The sequence below is a fragment of the Gavialis gangeticus genome, unplaced genomic scaffold (genome assembly GCF_001723915.1).
Source record: "Gavialis gangeticus isolate Ggan-Ray unplaced genomic scaffold, GavGan_comp1, whole genome shotgun sequence".
Classification (NCBI taxonomy): Eukaryota; Metazoa; Chordata; order Crocodylia; family Gavialidae; genus Gavialis; species Gavialis gangeticus.
Genome location: NW_017728998.1, coordinates 6,535,177 through 6,553,865, shown reverse-complemented (window position 1 = coordinate 6,553,865; position 18,689 = coordinate 6,535,177). Strand labels below are relative to the sequence as shown.

Here is an 18,689-nt window from a genome sequence, read left to right as displayed (position 1 = left end):
TTCCTTCCATGATACTTTCTGGCCCTCTGGACAACCGATTCATGTTCAGTGGCTCAGATGATATCCCTTGATGTTATTACAAGGGCCGACGGCACACAGCAGAGACATGTAACGTGAAGGTGACAGGAGCATTGCATGCAAAGACCCAGCGCTGGAGGAACTGTTCGGTGCATGAATGCCTCGCTGCTGTGCTTTTCAAAATGTTTACACAAGGATACTCATAAACCTCGCTGTATTGAACCAAAGATGCAGTCCAAGTTGTGTTAGCCCAGGCCTTATCTGCAACATATCATCATGATCAGATGCATGGGGGAGAGAGAGAAAGGTAAAGCCTCTCCTTCTCTCCAGCCTTCTCTTAAAGCAGGGCGGGGATTGCTGGGGTGCTAGGTAATGATTTGTCATTTCGAGGGCTCGGGGTTGTCTCTCTCGCTGCAGATGAAACCTTGGCCGTGATTGACAGCAAGGCTGTTTCGGCCTGTTCTATTGCCGTTGACAAGTAATAATGAAGCTGTGTCAGTCCCTAATGGACATGGATATGCCTGACTATGTCGAGTCCCTGGACTCCTCTTACACCATGCTGGAGTTTGAAAACCTGAGAGTGCTTCCCAATAACACGGGTGAGATCTCTGTTCACTTCCTCCTAAATAACCGCTGTTACCCTTGGGAAAAAAAGTTGGACTCTTAGAAAAGATAGATAGGACACAAGGGGCAAAGGGTGGACGGTGTAATATTTAAGCAGATGAACTGTCAGTCTTTGTTGTGCCTGTCATTACGGTTAGGCTGAAGATGCAAGCTCCACGTAATGGCTGAAATGCGTGGTACCTTTCTAAATGCTCTACTGTGCAAGCCATGATACAAAGGATGGGCTGCTCCTGCCCTGGAGAACGCGCAGTCTCTTTTGAGCTATTTGTTGGGCTCCGTAATATGTCTTCTGCTTGCTTTCTTAAAAGCAATTCAACTACTTCATAAAAAGCTGCTGTATTCTCTCTATATGACTTAGGCACAAATGTGTCATGACTTTTGAGGGGAAAAAAGACATAGTTTGAGTCACTTAATTCTTAAAAAGCTATTGCCTACATCGTTCTTCACACAATAAACCATGTGTTGGACGGAACGTACTCAAACATATTTACATGATATAGCAAATACTAAACCTTGGGCTCGACCACTAGCATTGCTGCTTATTTTTCACCTATTGAGCTTGACTGAACGTCTTTTCAAGACACAAAGAAGAGGATTGTTCTGTGTGTTTTTTCACCAAAAAGTCTGTGCCCTGTTCCAGGAAAGCAATTTAGTGTGGCATCTGGGAGTGCGGCACTCAGAATTTTGTTTTCAGGCATTTTAATAGTAGCCCATCTTTCCAACACACGAATCAGTCATTGCCTTAAATGCAAGACAAGGCAGCTGTCGTAAATGATGTAGTGTAGGGCTAACATCACAAATAAATTGGATTAAAATGAAAACGTTGGAAACTGCCCGCTTGGATAGTCTAAGCAATATTTATTCTGAGCTGTCAAAAGCGTGTTTTTTTCTGTTTAAGACTGATTTCTCACTGCCTTACTTACACTTGCTCATTAGTGTCCTGGACTATCAGTTCTTCAAAATATCTTTTGCTGCCATCTTCTGCAATTATGCAAAGTTTATGCACTGCAGGGAGGCTTTCAGATCATCAGACCAACGGAAATTCAGAAATGTAGCCTGGCCTCGAGAGAAGTTGTATGACTAGCACTTGGAAGAGGATTTTCAGACATCTGGGTTTTAATTTGCCACGCGTCCTACTGTTTGTCAAATTCATTTGAATAACGAGGTAGACCTATTTGTTTTTTTGTAAACCAGGCTACGAATTTCCCCCAAATCCAATAACTTCAATGGAAATGTTCCAATTTTTGCGTGACCTCACACAGTAGAAATGACAGGTTCAGGTTTGGTTTTTTTTAAGTTTGTAGAGTTTATCTAGGTTAGCATTGGGCTATTTGTTTTATCGTTAATAAGTAACTGGCTCTCTCAGGAACCAGTCGTTTTGACATTAGCTTGTTTGTCTTGGGTAAGTCTGTTCTACAATTTGTAAAACAAGCTCTTAAAAAGAGACATGAAAATGCCACGCATGGCAATGTATCACAAGCCATCAGAATTCAAGCCACTCAGTTCTCCCAGATGAGGCCACAGTTTTAGCCACAGTTTTACAAAGTTGGGAAATAGAGAAAGCGGAAAAAAAGAGAAACAAACTTCGTTATTTCCCAACTTTAGGTGGCCTTTCTGAAGACATAGGATCCTAAATACACTGCGAAGAGATTTAGTTTGAACCTATTCTCTATGTTTCCCCATTGAAAAAACAGGTCAACGTTGTCCTATATTGGAGTGGGAGCACTATCAGGACCTCAGTATGTATCCAACTCCATTAAGGCCTAGCTCTGGGATTTCAAACATCTGATTCTGAGCTTAAATATTCTCATCATCCTTGCCCTGGTAGACCTCCATTGACTTTAGAGAGAAGAGGACAAGCCATACAATTTAGGGGCAACTCCACTAATTTGTATATTATTTCCTGTAATTAAATGACTGCAAATTTAAAATGGATCATTTATAGTTAACCTATGGCATTTATTAGCACAAGATATTTTTGAACCAAGAGGGTTTTTTTTCAAGTATTAGACAGTAAAGCATATTTAAAAATAATACTGTAGTTACCTTTACCTTTACCTAAGGGCTCTCCTATCTCATCAAAAGATCATGGGCTGAAAACAGAAACCTAGTACCTTCCTGGAGTACAGTAATGCATTATATTCAGGTGGAGGACACATACTTATTAGTCACTCTAAGAGAGAGCGAATACCAGGCTAGCTTGAACATTAATCTCATCAGTGGGCCTTTGATGGAGGCCATTACTCTAATTGTTTTCTTAAGGTTTAAAATCATTATTGTTTTATCAGTATTATTATGGCAGCTGTTGATAATAGGCTTTGTTCAGAGAAGATCAGTGCAGCTATCAGGTTTGCTGGGTTTAACTGTGGAATTTAATGTGTGCCAAATCCTCTAGCAATGTAAAATTTGCAAAGAACATGAGACCTGGCTTTCTCCCCGAACTAGCTACTTATGTTAATTAATTTACGAAAGATGTATTGCAGTCAAGCAGCAAGTTAACCAGAGCTTGTTAACAAACCAGTGCATAGTATGTACCATGAGAAAACACAAAGAAAACTGAAAACGGTTTTTTTAGTTTGAAATTTCATGTGATTTTTATGAAAAGTGGGGTTTTTTTGAAAAATTGGAACATTTTCAAAGCAATTATTAACTTTTGTGGGACAAAATCCCATATACTTCCTTTTCCTTTTCTTCCTTACAAAAAATATTGGGGGACAGAAAGGTAAAAAATAGTGAAAGCTTTCCCCCCAGCAAAATAAAACAAAATGTGGGTTAAAAAAATGGGATCAACGTAATCAAAACGTTCTATGTATCATTGTGTGAAACACCATTTCTCTCTGACTGGCTTTCATCACGCATTTGACCAATTTGAAGGTTAACCCTTCTTTCTTTGCTATTATGATTAAACCACCAATATTGTTTAGGCAATCGTTTTTAATTTCTTAATAGTCTGTGCATGAATAATGGGTAAATGCGGTTTAGGTAACTCAGAGAATAGTCCAAAAAGCAAAGCAAGAAATCCATTTTGACAGTGGAAGTGGGCATTTAAAACTTTGTCGCATTTAGATGGAAATAATGGGCAATAAGGTATAATTGCTATGTTAATCTTCTTCACCAAAGGAGGGTTCTGGTGACAAAACTGTTCCCTCTTGGGACAATCTTATTTATTTTACCACGGATAGAATTACGTCTTCATTCTTACATCATGTTAATACTGGTGTCATCACCCATTGCATCAGTTATCCCTTTGCCAGCGAGAGTGTAAACAATATTCTCTTTAATATCGTTATTCCTTTCTTCACTCTTCTGTTCAACCACCAACGTGACTCTTAAGAGTTCATCATGACCCTTTTTCAACCGTCACTCTTGCGCCAGATCCAAGTTGACCTTGGTTTAGTCATAATTAAGGCCAAAGCAATAAGAGATGTTTTGCCAGTTAAGAGTGTGAATGTCTGAATATGCCACAAGTTATAAATTTGCTTGCAGGACACTTCACCCTTTCTGGCTGGAGACAGTGGAGTTTGAGAACAGTTATCTAAGTCGTTCTTTGTTTTGGAGCAAAAGACGTGGTTTTGGAACACAGACAGCTGATGTATCATGCGATTGAATTGCATAGGACCAGACTTTCAAGATGGGGCCCACTCCACCCACATTTTGGCAGTTGTAGATGTTCATAGTTCTTGTGTTGTCTCAAGCTGAGATTCGTAAATGCAAACCACAGAGCAGGTACCTGGATGCAGTGTGGTGCGGTAGAGTTGTGGGGGCTGCAGAATTGGCAACCAGAAGGCATGCACCCAGGACTGACTTTTGGCATTTAGTTTTGGACGCATAAATTCAAAGGCAAGAATTGAAAATGCAAGTTGCTGTGTCTGCAGAAATCTCTGTCATGAGTAGGGTGCAGATGAAACATTTTATCATCCCCTTAGAGCAGTTATGCCCAATCTTTTGGCCTCATGGGCCAGATGAGTAGTGCAGGGCTGGTTCCAGCTCCTGTGCTGTCTATGCCTAGCTCTGCACTCCCAGATTGGGTCCCGTGTGCTGGGATCACACCCTGGGGCTCTGCGCTGCTCCCACCTGACCCTGTGTGCTGGGATTGGGCCCTGCCCCACCGCTGGCCAGCTCCCAACTCTGGGATCAGGATCTGCATGCCAGGATCAGGCCCTGGGGTCCTGCACCACCTTTGCCCAGCCCCACACACTGGGATCAGACCCTGTGCCATCCTGCGTGGCTGAAGGGCCACACTCTCTGGCTCACAGGGCTCTATGTGGGCCTGGAAATTTGGTAGCAGGGGAGCAGCAATTAAGGCTCCCACCATAAATTTTAGGACCTATGGAGAGCCCCATGGGCCAGATGAAACAGCACTGGGCGGCTGCGTCTGGAGGTTGAGCCCCTGTCTTAGAGCATCCGTCTCATTGCCAGAAGTGGATTTGACCCATCAAAATTAAATATGAATTGGATTCTGCATCCCAATCCATAAAGTGGGATTCAGATCTGGGGTTTGATTATGGAGCTTGTTTCTACCTATTGAATGCCTTACAGTAAATCCAGGACCTCATGCAAGGTCAGAGCCCCGTTCTTGTAGGCACTGTCCAGACTGATAAATATCTATGGTTTAAAGGAGAGAGCGGCAAAGTTCTTTGCAAGTCAATAGTCAAGCTGCAAATTGGCCCCAGGTATCAAAAGTCTTAACTACAAGACCACCCTTAATCTCATTTCTTATCAGTTCATTCATGTCTTCCTTGCACACGTTAGGATGTCATCTTATATCAAGTCTATAGTATGCACTAAAGACCACACTGATCTAGAATTGAACTTCCCCAGGGTTTGACAGGATCGTTTATATAATTTTATAGCCTAGAGGCTAGCTGTAAATGCCCAGATTGCACACTGATGAAGCAGCTCTGCTGAGACTCATGCAAGTCGTGGATTCAGACATCAGAGATTTCTGGCAGACAATTTTGGCAATGATTCTCTCTTAGTGATACTCCCAGCGCAGAGAGACAGACGCTTGCACTGCAATGACCATTCTGCTCAGAAGCCGTCTAGGACTGAGATGACCTTTAGAGATTGCGTCTAATTATTGATTTTTCTTTAAAAAAGTTTCCATCAGGAGTTTCCTTCTACCAGAAATCCCATAGATATGTCACTGGAAAACTTTCTGAAACATTTCATTGAAAGATAATCCTTTTGCATTATGAAGCTGGGCAACTCTATCCATTACACATCATTGTGCTCCTGTGTTGGAAAAAGTAGGCGTCCTTCCAGAGACTGTTTCCCTTTCTCTCTCAATAGAGGCCCTTCCAAAAAAAGACCCCAAGCCAAAACATCACAAAGTGTTGTGTGAGGCTTGAAATTCAATTCCAGATCCAAAATTTGCATCTGGATTTTTATGATTTCACGTGCTCCTTTGTCTCACTCTTCCTCTGTTGGAGTCTGCCATTAATTTGGGATAGGAGTATAAAATAGTGATGGACTTGGCAGTATACAGCTGCTCAGCCAATGTGTCTACGACAAACTACTATCAACTCATGAAAAGGAAACATCATTGTGCACTCTGGACTGACCTTTGCCATGGTTGTCACTCCTCAAGTCTACTCTAATTTATAGCCATACAACTTCCCTGACCTCAGAGGTGTTTACATGGTTTTGTTGGTGTAATTGTGAGGAAGAAATTAGCCCCTTAACTTGAAAGCAATAATATTATATGATTCATAAGGTGCACTGAGGTTATTCACTCACAAGGAGTGATGTCAGGGCATCATGGGAGACAAAGACTGGCCAGAAACAGGGTTCATGGAGGAGAATGGGGACATGAAGGCCCCAGAGTTACAGTTTTCTCCAGGCATTACAAAAATTCAGGCAGGCCGTGGGGTCAATGTTGGTACAAAACAAACCAACGCGTTTATTTTGATTTTTTTGACTGGAAAATTCTACTGATGCCAAACTTTTCTCCCAACCAATTGTGATTTTCTTGAAGCCTCTTCCTCTGGTGAGAAAAGGTTTTATTCAACTTGATTGTCCAGAATGTGGGTGCTGATAGTTACAGTATGAGAGCAGGGCTCTGTTACACTTGCTTGCATAGAATAATGTCTGACTGGACTGTTAGCACCACTGAAAATGGGTTCACTTTGCCTGGCGTGAGCACATGTGTTAGGTCAGAAAAGGGATGCGTCTACGTGAGACGCGTACTGTGCATTGGCCTAATAACGCTGCGCTCAGTTATTAGTGCCATTGTCATGGCAAAAACTGTGCTAATAGCCTACTGCGTAATGTTATTAGGCTAATGCACATTAAATGTTACTGAAAAAAGGGGTGCTGGTGCTACTGCGCAGTAACTTTAGGTACTGTGCATTTAGTTAGTGCTTTATTAAGGAAGCACTAAACTAAATGCGCAGTATCTAAGGTGCTCGTGGGCCTTACTCAAGCAAAAGTCCTACCAAGTGACGGTCAGATTATGAGCACTTTATTCACATTAGTGACAAGTGTAACCCTCATTGACCTCACTCACCAGAATGGTTTTATTAAGTGCTCTCAAGTTGGATCTCGGCTTTCATAGTCTGGTCTTGTGTTGATTGGATGGCCTGAGGACGAACTGGGTTTCTTTTGAATAATGAAGAACCCCCTGGATCTTTGAATTCTGTGCTGGTCATTTGGGCCCAGCTGCACTGGATTGAATGGGATTGCATGGGTGTAACTGAGAAGAACTGGCCCCCTTTTATCTTTATGTTTATTGTGCAATTGAAAAAAAACATTGGAATCAAATGAACCCTGAGGAGCTGTTTATTATAGCCAGTCTGACCACTTGCTTGGTCAGAAAAGACTTGGATGAAGCCAGAAGATATTCAAATATCAAGCTGATACTGACAAAATACAGCACTCTGGAGATACCGTTTCCTTTTCATTCAATTCAATTTTGCTGTCACCAATGGACGGCTAGCAAGATCAATGTGAGCTTCAGTGATCTGCCACATAAGAGTCTTATCTGCTAAGACATCAAGCATTTTTTCCCAGGGCTGAGCACACAACATTCAGCAACCTTAATGAGATCTGGGGACCACCTCCACGTTGGGAGGTGGAGAGTAGTAATTCCTGCCCGTATTGTCTACAAATTACTCACGTGCCATTTTGTTATCTTGTCATTCTTATTCCTCAGTATGGCCTACTTCCCTCCCCCCCATCCATCTGTTAGAGGTTTTCATTTAGTTTACAAGATTTGTCAGTGCAGCAGTGATAAGCTTATTATGTTTGTGCAGTACCATGCAGAATGGAACCGTGCCCTTTTTGCCCACTGGGCACCAAGTCAATATAAATGTTGAATAAAGTTAGTCTGATCTACTGACGACTAAAGTCACTGGGAGTTGGTTCAGGGCCAGTGGCAGTGGTTAGATGTCAACCATCATAATTATGTGTCTTAGGATGTTTCTTAGACATTATTCTTCCCACAAGTTAAATGTGCAGGAGCATCTGCATGTTAAGGCAGGAAAAGATGAGCTCCACCTGCATGGAATAGATCAAACTTACACCACTTCAAGTGAGGAATCTTTTTGACTGGTGCTTATCATGAGGTTAAATCGATTTGGTCCACGGGGCCAATATGAGCAATTTGTGCTCCTCCAGTATCCCAGGATGCACTGCTTCCAGCTTCTCCTCCCCCACCCCCCGGAGGAAAAGTTATCCTCCCAAACTCTGGATGAGACCTGGAGAGGCAGGCAGCCCTAGGAGAACTAGAGAGAGCTGGGAAGAGCTGAAGAGCCGCAGGGTAACCTGGGCAGCTGCCAGCCCCACCCCTGCTGACCAGCCCCCTCCACCTCTCCAGTTTCCCCCAGTTGCCCAGCTCCTTGGCTTTCCCTTGCTCTCCATCTATCCAGGGCAATACAGAGAATACAGAGAGCAGGGGACACATCCAGTAACACTCACAGCACATTCTAACTTTAATACCACCTAACATTTAGCACACCCACATTGCAATGTGTAACAACACCCTCACATACAGGTGTGGGCTCCCTGCATGTAGGAAGAAATTTAGAAGTAATTTTCAACCAAATGGTCCTGGGATGCTTCTTTATTAGCATCCTGAGGTTATTTGAATTGAATTGATAGGAGTGTATCTGTTGGTATAGGGAATGGAAGCATTGAAAAGAAAACAAACCCAAGGGGGGTTGTGCTTAGTGTGACAGCCTTCAAATGGCCATGCTTTCCATTCTCTGCAACACAGAGATAGGCACGCAAGCTTCTTAGAGTAGCTATGACATCTTTTATTGGAGCAGCTGAGTAGCTGGAAAAAAGTTCTTAAAAAGTCCTTAGCAAGTTCTTTCCAACTCGTCAGCTCAAGTAGATGTGACATCTTTTATTAGACCAAGAACCTTGCCTGCCTGTGTCCTTAGACCAACACGGCTACAACCAAAACCCCCGTTTCACAGAGATAGCACAAGCGGGTTTGGAGGAAGGGCAGATGTGCAGCTGGAGACCAGATAGGTAGAGCCCATGCTATCATGTTGATTTGGCTCCTTGGGGAAAAGACCTAATTGAGTTTCTGCTCCATTTGCAGAACCGATAGCTGCAGAATCATCCAATGCCACACTGCTTGCCGGGAACATCAGCTCCGTTTGCTCCATCTGTGGGGACCACGCCACCGGGAAGCATTATGGAGCCTCTAGCTGCGATGGCTGCAAAGGGTTCTTCAGAAGAAGCGTCCGCAAGAACCACGTCTATTCGTGCAGGTAAACCGCTCTGCTGGGTTTCAGCACTGGGAGCAGGTTGGGGCAGGGATTGTCTATTATTCGGCGTACAGGGCCTCACACAATGGGACCTCAGTCTCAGCTTGGACCGATGATGATGATGATGGTGATGTAATGTACTTTCTTGAGCATAAGACTTGGAAACTAGGGACTTCTGAGTTCTAATTTCACCTGGGTCTTTGAGCAAACCCTTTCCTGGTTGCAGGTCTCCGTGCCCTCACATGTAAAACGGAGGCAAGTTCTAGCATTGAGGACTCGTTTCCGTATGTCAAGTGCTAAGTACTTTTACTGGGTGTGGAGTGACCCTAAGAACTCATCGAGTCCTCTCAAGCGAATGCCGCGATGGCAGGGAGCCAAAGTCCCCGGGACTGATTTTCGAACACGGGCTCTCTTGCTTTGTCTAACCATTAATGGAAATGCAATCTGCAGGTATCTCCAAACCTGCTTCTCTCCCCCCAGCAGCTGTCTCTTTCTGCCTCTTTCTGCCTTGCTGGTCATGCTGGATTTTAAGACACACAAATCATACCTCTTGCTGCTATCAACTGCTTTACAGTCAGCCTGTGAAGCAAAAAAGAACCGGCTCCGATTGTCTCCACCTTGGCATGCAGGGATATATTCGTGAGGCTTATTAACCAGAAGGAAGCCATAAATTATACAGCAGCTATCTCGGTTGACCTAAGAAAGATGATGTTTACTTAAAAAAAACCCCCAAGAAACCCACACTAGAGGATTAATTCATATCTAACTGGAACCTGGAAGTTTTCATTGTGCTGCAAGGGAGATTCCTTTTCCAAGAAGGTCCCAAACTAATAAAAGACGTGCCTCCCTGTTTGTTTTAGATGAAGCTGAATAGGAGGCACTAATAGCTCTGTTCACAGAAGGCCAGGCATTTGATCAATGGCCTGCCCTTGCCAGCCCAACCCCTTTCCTGGTTTAATTCCAGCAGCCAAAGGGAAAATCTATTCTCACGTCTCAGACTGAGTTGCTCTTGTCCTCCGGGAGTTCGCGTGAAGCAGCCGTTTCATTGCGTGATCCCCCAGGAATCCTTGAATCATGGTGATGCTTAGCAGGTCAGGGAAGACCTTCTCATTCAAATCCAAACCTATGCCAAGACCTCCGCTGGCGCTCTGTGAATCCTTATTTGGTGAGCCACCCGGCAGCGAGTTTAAGGACTGGGCCGCACTGTTTATAATGGATCTGCATCCCTTGCAGACTTCTTCGTTTGTTAAGTGGGGTCTGTTCTGCTTGCTGAAACCACCGCAGAGAAAATGTCTATGCAGCACAGTCAGAGAGTATCATTAAACTGTAGAAGCTGAGGGAGATTCACCTTCCCTTCTTTTCCCCTTTAAACTCTACTTAGGGACCTAAATGCCAACAAGAACCTGGCTCTAACTCTCCTACACGTGAATGGGAGAAAACATCCAGCCAAAAAAGTTCACCTGCCTCTACGCAAAATAAAAGGGAGTTCCCAACAGAAGCAGGGCTGTTATCACTAGGATTTAACATCAGATATAAAGGAGAGGGAACAGACTGATTGCTGTTCCCTGTCTGTCCTCTTCTGTACTCCCAGGTAGATGATGACATGTGAGTAAATGAATTCAGGACCCTGTTCACTTCTGAAAGGCAGTGTCTTGTGGAGGACGCATCGGTAGCGGCCTTAGAGGAGGGCAAACCAGGCGACCCCCCAGGGCCCCGCACTATATAAAATATTATAGCCTAGAGGCTAGCTGTAAATGCCCAGTAAATGCCCACACTATATAAAAACAAAAATGAGTTATACTGAATATTTGTATGGTCAATATTGTATTAAGATACTTTCATTGCAGTTTCATGGATAGAGCAATGTGAACCTGAACTTGAAACTGTTTGACTTTCTTATAGGTCACCAAAATTAAGGGGCCCCAAATGACACTCTTGCCCAGGGCTCCAGCAACCCTAAGGCCACCACCACACACATTAGCTAGTAAGGGAGGAGACCTGGCTTCCCCGACGCATGGGCGGGGTCACCCCACCGGTCAGTCTGTTTCCTCTCCTGTTTCTCTAAACGGGGTCCCAGTGTACAGTGCAATGAGCTTCTGGTCTGGCTTGGGCTTGTCAGGTGCCGGAGGGACCCCGAGAGCCTTTATAATCTCAAAGTTGGTCCTGTCTCCTTCCAGGTTCAACAGGCAGTGTGTGATCGATAAAGATAAGAGGAATCAGTGCAGGTACTGCAGACTGAAGAAGTGTTTCAGGGCAGGGATGAAGAAAGAAGGTAGGTGGTAAAAGAGGATGCACCCTTTGCACGTAGCTTGGAAAGAACAATCTCTCAGCCGGTCCCACAATCTCACTGCGGGAGACTCGACTGCACGGTTTTGTGGCAATGGGGGACTGCGATCACCCTTCCCAAGTCCATGGCTGGCATCCTCTGTGTAAGCCCCAAGCCTGGAGCGGTTTGGATGCTCTCTGTCCCACTTGATCTTAGCCAAAAGCGTGAGGAGCATCTGAAGCCCAAGACTGAGCAGTCTGGGAGGGAGGATAGTTGCCTGGATGGCAGCGCCGCACACACAGACATGAATGATTGAGCTCTGCTCAGTCTAAATTAAAACACTGCAAGGTAGCAGTATGGGAAATGCCCGAATGTGTGATATGTGGACGCTCGTCTGGACGTGGCCTTTGCATCTATTTGGGAAGGTCCATTTAACTCCATTTCAGTCTCTGAAATGTTAGCTGATGCTCTCTGACACATTTCCTGTTGGTTCCTATGGGAAGATATTGTGGAATACCTAAACACCTCTTGTCAGGGAAGTAAGTCCCTTGTTCCAAGTTGCTATCCTAGATGAAATAGTTTCAGTTAGGAGGTTGCTGGAAACACCACCGCTTTCAGTAACACCATGAAAACCGTGCTTTGCTCTTTGCCGATGAGGAAGAATTTATCCGGTGCCAGAGATACCACAGCTATCTCTTGCAGCTGAGGATGATTTTCTTCCATGATTGCCTTATCTGTGGGTCTGATGAATTATTACCAGCTTGATGGGATATAGGGAGATAACGGACTTGGACTGAATGCTCGGTTCGTACAGTACCTTGTACAGTCGGATTCTTGGCCAAGCTTGCGGCTCCTAAGAGTTACAGCAATAGAAACAGGACACAACAGTACCACAGACTTCATTCCTTGCCTTCGATGGTATCTCATTGCATAATGTCTGTTTGATGAAAAAAGATGCTTTTGTGGTTTATAAAGCAAACTAGCAAGTACAAACCTTTATCCCACTTATTTGCTGTGCCCTTGGAAGATTACAGAGCTTTTTAATGTAATAGCTTATCAGGGGGATGGCAAAACAGTCCCAGATTGTTGAACTAAACAGATCAACGTTTTTTTAAAAACTTAGAAAATGCTGGAGGATTAGATCAGCTCCTGCACTCCAGCCCCTTTAGATGGCAGGGCAAAGGAGCTGGTTTTCTGAGCAACGCAGCAGTAAGGATGGCAATTTTCTGCCAGACCCTCCCAGCAAGCTAGATATAGTTAACAGCAGCTTTGCCACTGCCTTAGCTAATGTTATACACTAACCCTGTCTTAGCTGACTGGGGGATCAGGGAACCAGGAAGATGGTGTAAAACAGGGGTGGGCAAAATGCGGCCCATGGGCCACATGCGGCCCACCAGGTCATTCTATCTGGCCCACGGGGCCCCTAAAAAGTTTAGAAAATTAACATTTATCTGCCCCGGCTGCCTGTCATGCGGCCCTCGATGGCTTGCCAAAGCTCAGTAAGTGGCCCTCCACCCGAAATAACTGTCCGTCCCCAGTGTAAAATCATCTTTGCCCTGTTGGAAGCCCATCAGTCCTGAGCTGGTTACAGTTCAACCAGGGTCAGGGGTCAGGAGGACAAAATTTTGGTTGCTTTCACTCTCACTTTGACTGGATTTTCTATCTGTCCGTAGTGCCGTGGTGCCACAGAGCTAAAAAACAGTGGGGTAATAATGACTCCATGGACATAATGAGCTTATGCCAACTTGGCACAGGAATAATTTTGTGATAGGAAGCAGCAAACATATCAGCTGGTTTCTTCTGAGAAGAGACAAGTAAATACAAAAATTGTGGGGAAAAAAAATGTTAGCCTATCCGGGATGAGGCAGTTACTAAATCAGGTGTGTTTAAGCAACCTCGAAATATGGAACTCTATTTGATCAGCAATTTGACTTGATCTGAAACCTCATTTTTTTATAGGTTTACCAGTAACGGTTGTAAAACATTGGCTCTCTCACTCAATATCGATTGCAGCTTGACGGGCAGATGACTCATTGTGAGTTCCACCCAGGCAAACTCTTTGAAGCTCCATTTATGAGTGCAAAGCCCGTGGCCGATGTTGCAAACAACTAAGGCCTCTTCTGTGAAATCTTTTCAACACCCTGTGCTGTGTCTTAACTGAAATTGCTTCACTTTCAACAGCTTCGCATGCAAAAAAAAAAAATGCCTAACTACGCGCAGCATCTTCTTGAACACTTGCCTGCATGAACATTAAAATCCAGTTTTTAGCTCTGAATTATATATTCAGCTGCAGGCATGGGCAGATGAAATGGTAACACTGGGTTAAGAGGGGGGAGGATTATCGTAGCATAGGCGAATCTTGTGTAACTGTCCTTGGCTTCACTCTTAATTTCTAGCAAATGAGACAATAATTTGGCCCTGAAGGAAATTGTCTCTTCTGGCCACTTCTAGCTAACAATAAGTGGATAGATGAAACAGTGACAGAGCATAAGCTGAGGCACACCCCCTGAGTTGTGAGATCTATCCGTTAGCATGGTGTAATTGTACATCTGTCCAGGCCCGACATGAAACAACTTACCAGAAGACAAGCTTTTCTAATGCTAATAGCTATGCATTATTCTTTGGCCTTGTGCATCTATGACCAGGGACCATATCATCACGACACACACAGTTGGTTCTAATTGTCTTAGTATAAGCACAAAGTAATGTTGGCGCCGGCATCTTCACTCTGTTCTTCGCAGGCCTATTTATAATAGCAATCACATTGTTCAGGGTGTGACAATAACAGCGTCTACCCACATTGCACGGCAGAGATCGGAAGCCATTCATTCTTCAGGCTTGTGCTTCAAACCACATTTCGGGTGTGATGGCATGTGGCAGTATCTCTATCACCACAGCCTGTGATCACTGCCACCGCACCCTGGTGTGTGACCCATGGCTGAAATGTGGTGCTGTGCAATTTTGGGAAACATTCTGTTCCCAACGTGTTCACTTAGCTAAGCAAACACATGAGTTGGGATGTTGAGCTGGGGCGTATTTTCCAAGCTTTCTTTGTCAGCTGCAATGTGATTTTCTGTAAGAGAAGAGGCAAATCCTTGAAAAAGCTAGTGGGATTTAGGGATGTTATTATCCAAACTGGAATATGTCTGTATACTTAGGGTGCTTGACTAGTAAGAAACTTCTGGCTTCAAATTTATGCTCCCCAGAGACTCAGGTCATGGGGTGTGGTGCCAGACATGTAGAAGGCCCCTGTCCTGGAGAAGTGAATGCTGTGTAATTTAGAGAGAGGCAAAGATTTCTTAGGGGGATATCCTTTATTGGACCAACTATGTAGTTGGGCTAAAGTTAGACACGTTTTTGAATGCAAGACATTTTTTTGGTCAGGTCTCTAGTCCCAGGGAACCAGGCACAGCATAGTGGAAAACAGCAGAGGGGAGTGGTAGGCACATAATTAGCAGAAGAAAAGAAGCTGGTTCCTGGGAGATGGAGGTCTATCAAAAGTGGGCTCCTGTTGATGTGTGTCTGTCTCCATCCTCAGCCTGATGAAGGGCGTTTGTACCCGAACGTTTGCAAAGAAGAATTTTCCCAACTATTTCAGTGGGTCTAATAAATGAGATCAGAGTTACCCAAATAATCTTGTCTGCCTGTCTCCATTCTTCATATTTTTTTTTCTTGGAGAGTTCCTTCTGGCATATAGCTGCTGTGTCGTTTCATCCACATAATTGCCACTTGGTGCTTTGGATGAGGTATATCCCATTTTGGGAAAGGTGCATGTAGAAACCACGGATTCTGATGCAATTCATGTCCAAGCTAACTTTAAACTAGCTATCTTGGGTACCGGTAGTCTAATCCGACAGCACAAAGCTCAGCATGGGGTCATTTACCCTGCTTCTCAGGTACAGAGAGGCTTCTGGGGCTCCGGTGTAGACACATGCTGAGCCAGACTCAATGCTACCATTTATAGTTGATTTGGGGTCTGTTCCTGCGATGCATCTTTCAGATGACACATCAAAACCCAGGACCCAACCACATGTCACTTCTTACAATTAAAAGTCCCAAGCGAAAGCATTTGTTGTGGGATTTCTAAAGTGCTCTAAGGGTAAAAGCCCTGTTGACTTCAGCGTTGAGTGCGTCTGCAAATTTTATCCATAGAGTGCTTTGACAATAGGCCACTGTTTTAAAAACGTTGCCAGGTCAGAGTGTATTTTCAAGAAAACACCTTAATTACCAAAGAATAAGCAACTGGCGGAACGGTGAAGTAAAGGCACACCTCACTTTTCTGTCATTTCTATTTTTTCTCTGAAGGCTAGCCTTTTTCTTCCCTTCTTTCTTGTTTCCTAAACTGTCACTTGTTAAACTGTCACAGTCTCTGCTTTATTTATCTATTTAATATATTCTACTTGCCCTTTTAAGTTGTTCTACTTCCCTTGCCGTAAGCCACCAAGAGCCTTTGTCGGGAAGAGTGGCATAGGAATCAACAGGCGCATAACCGAAAACTCCCTTAGCATTGAGGTGGTTCAATGGTTAGCTGTTCTTGGAAAGGTCCTGTTTGGTGTTGCTGTTTTCTAAATGGTCTTGATGAACCAATTGAGCAGTGAAGGGTTAAAAGGCCATTTAAATTGATCTCCATTTGGTCTCTGGTGGGGCGGGTCTGTGAACATGTTCCTGAGTGGAAGACTATGTAAGGGATACGGGTGGTTCGTTTCAGGTCTTGGGTGGGACGGATGTGAAAGAAAACAATGACTAGTCTCAAGTCATTGGTTGAACTCAAGCAGGTTATCTACATCCTTAAGTTACCTGTGGAAGTAAGTGAATGGTTACTTGAAATACATTGGACATTTTTAGATGCATCCGTCAGGAGGTAACATAGCACGTCTCCTCAGGATGCTGCCAGAATGAGTGGAGAAGGATGGAGTATGCTGAAATCGTCTCACGGTGGTGCTTACGCTGGTTGTAGATTGATATTGCTCTCAGGTTGCTGACACGTGGGACGCGTTCCCAGCTTGTGAGGTCACTGGTGGGACTGGGATGCGATGGTGGGTGATGTGATCAGCTGAGTCCATGCCACCGTGTTTCTCATATTTCAATTCCTAATTGTATATCTTTTTATAGATTCTTGCAGAATATGACTGTAGACTAGTTCTCCTTGTCCAGACATTACCCAGCACTGAAGTCAGAAATGTGGCTAATGCTTAGAGAAGGGGTGAGGAAAAAGCCTGGATACTGTTTTTAGCGTCTTAAAGCTTCGTGTGACATGCGGTAAATTACTTGAGCCCCTGACTCTCTTTTGAAAATCCCAGGCTAAGTCCCACCGGCTTTCAGAAAAAGCTGGGACTCTTGACTCCGTATACCTGTTTGAAGAGCCCAGCCCTAAACTTACTGGGCATATCTACATGAGATGCTGTGAGTGCAGCAGACTAATTCTACTGTGCATTAGCGCAGCGGGGAAAACAGGTTCTAATGTGCAGTAGCGCCTGTAATTACAGGTCCTACCTTAATGCACCGCAATTATGGCACATTAATGAATGTGTAGATGCGCCACTGTGACTTAGTTTGCCAGTCAGTACAACAGGGTTCATATTTTGCCTCTTGACCCCTTTAAGATAATATATTAATGTTTGTAATGTTTCTCTTGGGTTTCTCTGAAGACAAGCACCTGCAGAAATAGAAAGGATTATAGTGTTATAGTTCATTTCCATCATTTTAGTGGCAGGATTATAGGTTATTTTAAACCACTTTATAATTTTTTTTTGCCAGGCAGGCTTCCAGGGCTTTTTTGATTAGTGTTTCACATAATTTATAGCTTGGTTCATCTCTACAATGGTCACATCTCCTCTCTGCCTGATTTTGAAACCATAGGGTCAGATTCTGTGGATGTAATTTAACTTCTGCAAGTCATTTTTATGCTTATGCAAGCAGAGAGGAGAACATTAATCTGTCTCCCCTACCTGCATGTCCTCATAAATCAGGCCGTTATATGTGTAAGCCTTATGTGTGTGAGTGTTTGGTGTTTAGTCACAGGGGGCAAAACTGCACATGAGACATTAGAGGTTGGATTGAGGTCCTTTTAAAAAAAAATCAGATCTTCTTCTCAGTGAATGTAACAGAAAGGGCAAATTGGGACTGTGGATTAAAGCACTGGGGAAGCTCTGTGCTCATCAGATGTCACTGCAGTCTCAAGCCAGGTTCATTATTGTGCAACATGTCACTGCCTATCAACTCTCTCCACACATGCACATGCACACCCCCCACTTCACTGCTCAGTTGGTTCATCAAGACCATTTAGAAAACAGCAGCACCAAACAGGACCTTTCCTAGAACAGCTAACCCTTGGATAGTTGGTGGTTCAATGCTAAGGGAGTTTTCAGTTATGGAAAGTTACTGGTTGAGTTGGCAGGCATGTTTACTCTTTCATCCCTAGGGTTTTATGCTGATGCATTGTCATGTGCTCTGTTCCCAGTCCTACCCGGTGTGGCAATGCCACAAGGACAAAAAAATGTTTGGGAAATAAGGTCTGTTTGTCAACAAACACAGCACTATTTGCCCAAGGGTCCCGGCATGGGCGGCACTTCACAGTCTTCCAGGAATCCGATTGGCCAGCATGTCTGATAGACATTTGATGCATAAAAGACACCAGGCCAGCACCAACGATTAAACTTTCCACTTTGTTCATCTGCATCTCTGTTTGCCCAGTCACCGCGTGTTGTTCAGAACAACAGCTGGGTCCCCGTCTCTCTCTCACCACTGTCCCTGTGAATCCCTAACAAGAATGAGGGACTCACGGGAATGGCTCGAATTGGTGGCAAGTGCTGGTCTTACACCTCCAGCGTATGGGATGGCTGAAATAATGACGATCCTGCCTTGAGCAGGGGGCTAGGCTTGATGGGACCTTCGGCGGTCCCTTCCAGGCCCATTTCTCTATGGTTCTGTTTTTCCTTTCATCACCCAACAGTGCTTATCTTCTTTTTCTGTTGTGCCTCCAAAAGAGATTGCCATTATTGTGCTACTCTATCTGGAAGGGAAATGTTCAGCATCCCTCAGCGTCTTCTGATGGGCTACAAAGC

The 18,689-nt window shown here is 44.1% G+C and overlaps 1 protein-coding gene across 1 annotated transcript in view; it reads left to right on the top strand.

The window, feature by feature from the left end:
• Positions 1-417: 417 nt before the first annotated feature.
• The window catches only part of LOC109289436 (hepatocyte nuclear factor 4-beta-like), a 37,112-nt gene continuing 18,840 nt past the window's right edge, over positions 418-18,689 (top strand). The window contains exons 1-3 of the mRNA XM_019505450.1: positions 418-617; positions 9,191-9,362; positions 11,537-11,631. Coding sequence (XP_019360995.1) covers positions 503-617; positions 9,191-9,362; positions 11,537-11,631 — 382 coding nt within the window. The 5' untranslated portion in view covers positions 418-502. The remainder of the gene's footprint in view (positions 618-9,190; positions 9,363-11,536; positions 11,632-18,689) is intronic.